Source organism: Rhododendron vialii, chromosome 6a (genome assembly GCF_030253575.1).
Source record: "Rhododendron vialii isolate Sample 1 chromosome 6a, ASM3025357v1".
NCBI classification, from domain to species: Eukaryota; Viridiplantae; Streptophyta; class Magnoliopsida; order Ericales; family Ericaceae; genus Rhododendron; species Rhododendron vialii.
The window spans coordinates 6764022-6773946 of NC_080562.1; the positions used below are offsets into that span (position 1 = coordinate 6764022).

The 9925-nt window shown below is 40.3% G+C and overlaps 1 protein-coding gene across 1 annotated transcript; it reads left to right on the forward strand.

Annotated features, from left to right (window-relative positions):
- The first annotated feature begins 209 nt into the window (after positions 1 to 209).
- Positions 210 to 9684, forward strand: LOC131331249 (protein DCL homolog, chloroplastic). Its single transcript, XM_058365132.1, has 3 exons — positions 210 to 615; positions 7049 to 7163; positions 9252 to 9684. Exons 1-3 carry the CDS (start codon positions 308 to 310, stop codon positions 9411 to 9413), a joined length of 585 nt encoding a protein of 194 aa, XP_058221115.1. The 5' UTR covers positions 210 to 307; the 3' UTR covers positions 9414 to 9684.
- Positions 9685 to 9925: the final 241 nt, after the last annotated feature.

Genomic DNA, 9925 nt, shown 5'->3' on the forward strand with positions numbered 1-9925 from the left:
AGCCGTCATTTTCCCCACAGAATGTATTCTGCATATATCTTCCAAACACTAATTATATTGCAAAATACAGTATGCACATATTTCTCAAACACTTTACCACATTCAAAACATATTATTCTGATCAAAATTAAAAAAATTAAAAAGTTAATACTCAAAATACAAAAAGCCAAAAAATAAGTTAATAAGGTAACCAAAGTACCAAACACCTCCTGACATTTTCTAATTGAAATTTACGTTAAGCACATCCCCCAGCAAGAGGGTCTTTCCAAACACACTCCCTCTCGCCACACACACACACACCGGAAAAATGGCAGCCCCGCTTTTCCTCCGAGGGGTTCCACTCCTCCGCCTACGTCTCCACCAACACCGCTGCTCCGCCGCCGCCATACTGACGCCTCGACCGCAGTCCGCCGTCCCCGAGCCGTCGACGAGGAATCCGGACGAGCACAAATCTTGCTCAAGTCAGTCCACGGCGACGTTGGGCGTCAAAGACCCTCCCAAGTACCCTAGGTTGAACGATCTTGAGTACAGGAAGTGGAAAGATAAGGAAGACGAGATTCTCAGAGACGTTGGACCCATCATCCTGCTCACCAAAGATATTCTTCACTCCGACAGGTCCATCTTCTTGTTCTGCGGTCTTTTGCAATTACTTAGTAAATGTTTGGATAACGTTTTTCTAATAACTCCGACTAATCCTGGGGACCAATTCCACCGTTCACCCATCAATTAATTAAAGTCGGGGCAAAGCTCCGTAGCAACTGCCCAGGGAGTTGATAAAAACACATGGACGTTTCGAACATCTATACTACTCCATAAAGGGAGAGCATTGGTTTGATGTCTCCCATATTTGAAACCCCTTCCCAATAGTGATTTTGATAATTGCCCCTCTAAAAATTAAGTATTTATGACTATTTCTAACTGGCCATAAAATAATTGCTATGGGCAAAATAGTAATCAATTTAAAACCAATTATCATAATCACCACCCCATTATCCCCACCCATCCTAAAAATGTGCACACATGTTTGCCCACCTTCTAGTGAGAACTTAAGTCCTAGGCCCGACCACGGGGCCAACCCCGTGGGTTAATGTTTGGAGAAATTTTGCATGCATATGTTTTGCCTTAGGTATAAATAAAGGTAATTATCGGGTAAGTTGCAGAAAATATTTACGAAGACATGCATGTTAATGAATCAACTTTGCTGGTATGGATGTAATTTGGAGAAACCTATGAATTGTGAGACTACTCACTGTCTGTACTTAGGAGTTTGGAGTAGAGACATCTTATTTAATTGGGGAGGAAAGACTTTGAAAGATGAATTAGTGTATCAAGGCATGGAGCAAGGAAACGAGATGGGGAAGGATGAGGGAATGTTTCCGATTACTGGAACTTTTTGTTTAGGGCAAGGGGGCATGGTGAAGAATGTGTAGTGCCACCGCTGGGAGGATACCCTTGGAGATAACAATGAACGTAGCTATGTTAATGAGGTTTGCTGAAATTGATTGCGCAACAATAGGAGTGTAGGGACTTTAGAGCCTGAAGGGATGATGTAGGAGGAAGCATCTTAGGAGGCATATGACGCCGGTGTAGCTCCTTTCCATGCATTACCACATTGATTACTCACTCTTCAACCAAAACAAACATGGTTATAACAATTCCTACCTCCAATAGAAAGTACCAACTTCACTATTCATCCCTTCTCATTACCAATGTCCTTCAACCACAACATGCCTCAAATGAGGCCTTAGGAAGAAGCGGCTCTGGCTGGCAGATGTATGAATGGCTTCTAAATAAGCTCTCCTGCTTTACATTAAGCGTAGAGCGCCACTGCATTTATTGGTAGATTGGATTGAGAGTGACTTTTTCCCCTACCTATGTTTTCAAATTGATTTCACTAGCCTAAGATAAAGTGTAGGACGGTTAAACCTTCTAATAATTATTAGTGTTTCTACATTCCTTTAAAGTGAAACCATCAAAGTGTACCTATGGGGTTACGCCAGACACCAGTAACTCGGTGTTGGTTCCTTCATTATTTTAGTAAAAGTTCACGCGGCTCAAGCCAGCTTTGCGCCTTGACCTCGATTACATTACATATTTTATTTGTATTTCATATATGTCATTCCACTAAAAAATAGGCATTTCAAACCGAATGCAGGGTCCGTTTTCCAAACCAAAAGTACAATGGGCATGTTTTCGTTTTGGGAATTTCAAGCTCACACCTACCTTTGTGAGAGGGATTCTCTTGACTCTTGGACCTTCTGCACGGGCGTAACAAATAGGTACAACTTATGCTTCGTCATTCTTCCTTCTCGAATTCCCTTCAAGACAGACCAGGATAACCAGGGAGGTGTCTTTCCTTGCTTGGGACAATACTCTTATATTTTTCAAGCTCAAGAGTCCGTGATGTTGAGGCGATGAAAATCTCAAAGCTAAAAGTAGAACGGCAGAGTAGGTAAGCCAATATTCGTAATTTTTAGGCTAATCCTAGGACCAATTCCATCGTTCGTGAGCGGGGGTCCAATTAAATTCGGCCCAAAGCTCTGTAGCGACTGGCCCCAAAGAGTTGATAACACATGGGATGTTTCGAACCTGAGAATTTAAGTACCAGGACCACCAGGCCAACCCTTTGGGTTAATATTTGAGATAGTTTGCGACTTTGCGTGCATATTTTTTACCTTAGGTATGGATAAAGGTAATTATCTGGTAAGTTACAAAACATATTTACGAAGATATGCATTTTAATGAATCAATTTTGCTTGTATGGATGTAGCTTAAAGAAACCTATGTATTGTGAGACTACTCATTGTCTGTACTCAATAGTAGAGACATCTTATTTAATTGGGGAGGAAAGGCTTTGAACGATTAATTAGTGTATCAAGGCATGGAGCAAGGGCACGAAATTGAGAAGGACGAGGGAATGTTTGAACTTTTTTTAAGGGCATGGTGAAGAATGTGTGGTGCCACCGCTGGGCGGATACCCTTGGAGATAACGGTGAATATCTCCGTGTTAACAATGCTTGCTGAAGTCAATTGTGCGTGAAGAGGAATAGGAGTTAAGGGACTTTGGAGCCTGGAGAGACGATGCAGGAGGAAGCTTTGAGGAGCCAGATGATGCGGGAGAAGCCATGCAAGCAAGGGGTCTGGGTGTTGAGGGGTGGGGGGTGTTCGCAATCCAATCCGGTCGGTCTAGATCCTTTCCAGGCATTATCACATTAATCACCTCTCACTTGTCAACCAAAACAAACATGGTTATAACAATTCCTACCTCCAATCGAACTACCAACTGCACTATTTATCCCTTCTCTTTACCAATCATCCCCTTGAACCTATAACACGCCTCAAATTAGGCCTTAGGAAAAAAAGTAGCCGTGACTGGCAGATGGAAGATGTCCTTCTAAATGAGCTCTCTTGCTTTACATTCACAGCATTTATTGGTAGATTCGATTGAGAGTGACTTTTTCCCATGCCTATATTTTCAAATTGATTTCACTAGCCTAAGAGAGAGTGTAGGAGGGTCATATCTTCTCATAGTTATAAGTATTTACCCATTCCTTTAAAGCGAAACCATCAAAGTGTATCCGCCGGGTTACGCCAGTAGCTCAGTGTTGGTTCCTTCATTATTTTTAGCAAAAGTTCCTGCGGCTCAAGCCATCTTTGCTCCTTGATCTTGACGACATCACATATGTTATATTTATTTCTTAAATGTCATTCCACTCGAAAATACACTTTTAGAACCGCAGTTTCTGTTTTCCAAACCAAAAGTACAATGGGCATGTTGTTGTTTTGGGAATTTCGAGCTCACACCTACCTTTGTGAGAGAGACTCTCTCGCCACTTGGACCTCCCGCATGGATGCAACAAGTTGCTGCAACTTATGCTTCGCCACTCTTCCTTCTCGATTTAGTCAAGACGGATTGGATGACCAGGGTGTTGTCTTTCCTCGCTTGGGAGCATGCTCCTATAATATATGGGGCCGTAAAGGCCAAATATGATGGAGAAAGAACGAGATCTGTGTCATCACCCTTGAGTTCATATTTGAATCTGACAGGGGATGAATGATCAAAATGTTAAAAACATGCACTTTTGTCTTGAAAGGATGTGAAATCGTCAACATTTCCAGACTGACTAGTTGAGCCACTCCATTCTGCCTCTCGAGCTTGACAGACTGCAATGTTAAGATCGTGAAAATCTCAAAACTGAAAACAGAAAGGCGGAGTAGGTAAGAGCCCAAAAAACAAGATTACGCTAGCTGGCCGCCCCATATTTTTAATTTTTAGGCTACCTCATCTTGCTTGCTTCTAGCACGAGAGAAGGCACTGTAGTATGGCGTAAATACTATTTTTAGGTCGACCTCTATGTAGGAGCACCAGCGAAGGAAGGTATATAGACCATTCCTAAGTTGATCAAGGCAGGGGAGCATTATATGTGTGCCAGTTGATCAAAATTGTTGTAAGAAAAACCATTGATAATACGGAGTAGTCTGATTACCACACTAACTGTTCAATTTCGTCCATTGGCAAACATTATTTGAGTAATATTCTGGTTGATCCACATGAAACACACCATACTTTATTCTTGTAAAACTATACACTAGGTAACAATCAATCGGCCACTTGCACCTCCAGACTTCTCATCCCAGTTGTTATTCGTTAAAGTCCCTAGCTACTAGCCAACCAAGGTTCATCACGTGTAGTGATTGTGGGATATTGCACGGGACATCTATATGACTATGGTGGTTTCACGAGCTGGACTAGAAATCATCACCTCTTGCAATAAGTCGTTCTTGTGGTTCATTAGGATGGAACAACATGATGTAGTAAGTTCAAAAGAAGCAACTGTTGTAGGTGTGGTAGCTAGTATAAGAAGGAAGCATAAGCCACATATTGCCCATGACAAATCTTCTATCTGTCTATCTCTGGTGTGGTCCGTACTAGGTTATTAGTTAAGTATTGATCCACATGGGGGCTAAGTGTTTTCGTGCCAATCCATTGGGCATGAAGTGTATCTACCCTTTCTGTTTTCGCTGTAATTGATATCAATTGCCTAAGTCGAAAAATAACGTTTGTAGTAAGTTTTCCATCCATAAAACTAAGTTGAGTGGCACTGCGTTCGTGAAAAGTTCTTGCGTTACGAGGGACGTAGACAACCTTTGTTTCAACTTAAATGAGTGAACCTTGGTCATTTATTGTCTCCAGTGTTCTAAAACTCGGAATTACTCGGCGACGATTAATCGCTACTTGGCGCTTGGCCGAGGAGATTAAGGGCTAGTTGGTGAGATTAGTTAGCTGACCAACTAATTGGTTAGTAGTCACCGACAAATCGGCGAGTAGGGGCGCCAATTTGTTGGCGAGTCGCGACTACTCGGCGAGTCAACAAATTGGTGTAAAAAATGTAATTTTCAAAATTTAAGGGGTGTAATTGTCGTGGTTGTATAGTTTAAGGGTTGATCGTGTAGTTTTACTATGATATACTCATACCCAATGCACAAACACGATCAAAACTCTCTGTAAAATCTAAACACACCTGGTCGATAGAAGTACTAGAAATGTTGGAGTACGAGAGTTAGATGAAGAAGATTTTGTGTCGGAAGATGATACCAAAGAGGAGGTAGATGAGGATTTTGATATGGAGAAGAAGAGGAGGAGTAATTGACCAGCAATTTCGTACTTGGTTTCATTTGGTTTGAATGTTGAACTTTGCAATTGACTAGTAATTTTGTACTTGGTTTCATTTGGTTTGAACTATTAACATTGAACTTCTCATTATGGATTGACTAGTTATTTGGTAGTACTTAGTTTCTATGTCTCTATTTTGAAAAAAGTTTGATCTTGATGGATGGATATGGGATATATGCATGTTTAATGTTTTCATAATGGATGTCGTTTGGGGAATATTAAAAAAAAATTCTGAGTGATTGCTAGGCGCTGTGTAATCGCCGATTACTCAGCCTTGAAGCTCAAAGGTGGCCGGCCGCCCAAGTAGCGCCTAGCGAGTTTTAGGACATTGATTGTCTCGTATAGTATCCGCTCAATTACTCTTCGCAACCCCGTGTTGTCTCCACTTTGGTTAGGCTTAGGGTAGAAGGGTGTTGGCTAAGATACCCATCTTATAGCAAGTATCATACCTAACGTGTTAGTCTGAGGGTGATATTGCCGCTAGTAGGCACCAACCACCTCCCTCTGGTATTCTCCCTCTCGGGGCAATGCCACTCTCTCCTGCCTAAGAATGTCCAGTCTCTTCTCAATCCGTGTTCTCCAACCAGCCAAGCGCCTGCTATCTTCCCCAATGACCAAAGGCCATGTCACATCCGACATCGTACAGGCACAAATCAGGTGTTAAATGCCCAGAAGGCTTCCATTATACAAGGACCTTAAGTTAGGGGATTTCTCCATTTCTCCATTACTTTGGCTCATCTTCACTGTTGGAAGAATATGTGGATTTTGATTGATTTGACACTCTGATCCACTTCATCTATTGGGGAAGTTGAATTTAGTCTATGTCCAGATTTTAACTAGCAACTACCTGTAGAATGTTCACAAGTGCTGCTTAATCACGTCATTGTGCTCCGCAATAAGAGTGCATGTCACATGCTTGTGTAACTAACTGTTACAGAAAAAGAGTATGATATATAAATGTTCCAGTCAAAATCTAATCTGAATGTCATCTTCTGATAGAAATTTGAGAAATCTTTTTAATGTTTGTCGATATGGCGCAAAGAAACTTGCGAACAAGTTGTTTGATGACTATTTAAATAGCAATTAGCTGAGGAAGGTATATTAGTCATGAAACTTTGGTTGTCTAAAGGTCCTGCTTAATAGTGATGCAGTTTCATGTTTATTTCAATATGTCCGGCTGCGGATAATGTTTTTTCGCTTCTGTATCTGTCTAACTCCTAATACAATACAGGTAATTTACTTCTAAGGTGTCTGTATGTCTTTTCACCAGTTATTACATCTGATACTAAAGCTACTATTTTGGGATCATGGTTTTATGTCTCATATCCTCTGGGGCTGTTAAATGCTCCCAAGTCTGACTGATTTAGTTTTTAGGTACAAGGACGGGGAATGCCTCACAAGTGAAGATGAGAAAGCTGTGGTAGAAAAGCTTCTTTCTTATCATCCACATTCATTGGATAAAATTGGATGTGGGCTTGATTCCATTATGGTGAGTTATCCTTCTGCATATTCTTTTGGAGGATGCTTTAATGCAGTTGTTTGAGCTGATGAAATTTAGCTTTTCCTTTCTATCGTGCCTCGGTTTGGTTTATCCAAAATCAGAACAACTAGCTGCTGAAATTAACTTTAAAGTGCTTCACTTTTGAGTTATGAATCCTTCGTGTTTTTTTTTGGTACTTCGGAATATTATGTTATGAATCCTTGTGAATATTTGCAACCATGCCTCATATTTACTATTTATGGCAGGAGCAAGTAAAAAACAAGGTAAAAGATAAAAACGTCTGATTGCAATTATATAAGCTTTTGCTTTTCCCAATCCTCAACTCCATGTTACCGTTCTTCTTGTCTAGCACTGTGTCTTCGGTTAAATATGATTTGCCAATTCATCTCTGCAGCTCACTATCATCCACATTAAGTGATACTGGTTTCTTCTTGTGCTCAATCAATGTGGTTGGATGCAGGTCCCACATTCTTTGGCATGCTGATGAATGAATAGAGCAATGTCACCCTTTGCCTTATGATAATTAGAGTTCTCCTTTGTTTTGTCTGTCTTCTCATTCTCTATACTAGGGCATGCATATGGCATCCTATTTCAAGCACCAACACCCCTAGAGATCACTGTATCCATATCGGACACTCTGAGGACACGCAACATGCCGGGCAGCCGGGGACAAGTATGGGACACTCAGGGATAGGTATGGGACACACCATGTGGCGTGTCCATTAAATTGTACTCCTACTATTTTTCTCGTGGGACATGCTGGAAACACATGGGGACTCTGCAGCTTAGTTACACGAAGCGGGAGCGGGGACAGGAGCGGGGACGGGGGAGCGGATGATCACAGAAGTGTAGGAGCGCCATTGGGAGCGGTTAGGAAAAATTATTAAAATTATAAATATATTTTGGAATTTTATATTGTTAAATGTCAATATAAAAATATTATTCTACCACATAAAATATTACTATTAAAATTATAAGTTTCTAGTTATATTTCAACATTTTTATTGTAGCACATGATTACACAATAGAGCTCTTTGTGCATATTAAGTAGGCGTAAAAGTTAAGGGCATTAATATGACTCTAGAAGGTTAATATCAGATGTGCTCATTAACAAGATCAAAACAACTTTAAAGGTACCAATTGCAACTTGAATCGTAAGTCTCTCAACCGTTTTTTGGGTGTAAGTTCCCATATAGGTAAGGAACGAGTTCCCGTCGTCATTGGGACAGGTTTCTTGGAGTTTCCTTCGATGGGAACGCGGAAACGCGTTTCCGTCGAAGAAACGTGGGCATAGTTGAAGGTTCCTGCAACTAAGCTCTGCAGTTTTTTTTATACAATTTTTAAAAGCTTTTTCCTAGGTACAATGGTGATAACTTCAAAAGTGTTGGGCCAAAAGTGTAATATAAAAACATGTGTATGTGCATAGGCATACACCATCGGTCGATAATGTAGTCAATGTGCATAATCTAAATGTTTAGTGGTTAAAATGTAGGTTTGAATAACTAATAAAATATTGGGAAAAATGTTGTGTCACCTGTCCTGTCTGTGCCCTTATCTTTTGAGAATTGTATACTATATCCTTATCTGTGTTTCCCACCCTGTCCGTGTTAGTATCCGTGCTGCATAGGTTGTCCCTAAGTTAACAAAAACCAGCTTATTTGTGAGGTTTATGAATTTTAAAAGCTTTTCCAGGATCAAATATTTATAACTTCAAAGTGCGGGGCTGAAAGTGTAATGAAAAAAGCATGTGTATGTGTATAGACATACATTATTGGTCAGTAATTCATTTGATATGAGTCCTAACATAAATATTTAGTGGTTACAATGTAGGTTTGCATAACTAAAAAAATTATTTAAAGAAATTGTTGTGTACCTTCTTGTGTTCATGTCCTGTACCCGTTTTTGTGTGCCCCGACGTGTGTGTGTCCGTATCCGTGTTATATAAGATATCTTCAAGTTAACAAAAACCAGTTTATTAACGATTATTCATACATTACTTTTTCCAGGAGTATTTGTAGTTATGGATTGCTGTATATTAGTTGGATTAAAGGCCCCCTAAATTTGTCATCTGTGAAGGTTGATCGGCATCCTCAATTCATCTGCTCAAGGTGTTTGTTTGTTGTAAGAATCGACGGTGGATGGATAGACTTCTCCTACCAGAAGTGTCTTCGAGCATACGTTCGACTCAGGTATCCATTGCATGCGGACAAATTCATTAGAAAACATTTCAAACGTTGAAGCTGTTTATGGCGCTTCAAGGTACAAATCTTGATACTTAATTCCAATCATGATGGAGCCTTATTACATGGTTCTCAGAGACTGAGAAATAAAGATCTTCAAAAACCCATGAACCTGGCCATAACCATTGCTCGAGTGACCCACATACCCCGTTGCGCTCCCTCTTGTCAATGTAGTAGATATTAGTTGACTTACTACTCTTCATGTTTATTTTCTTCTCATGTGGACAAAGAAAAATGATTGCCATAAAATTTTAATATCTTGACTTGCATCTCTCTGTGTTTTGCTCTAGTTATAATACTTGTGGTGCCTTTTCTTTTCTCTCTCCTCTCTCTTTCCCTTTCCTATTGGCTATTGCTTTCAGCTGATAGTTAACTACAGAAAATCTGGCATAGGGGATTATTAAAGGTGCCATTTTCATATTTATGAGAGTATCATATTGCCAACTACTATGAAGAGTGCATGAGTGCCTGTCAACATGCATCATAGCCATGTTCACATTGAACCATGGG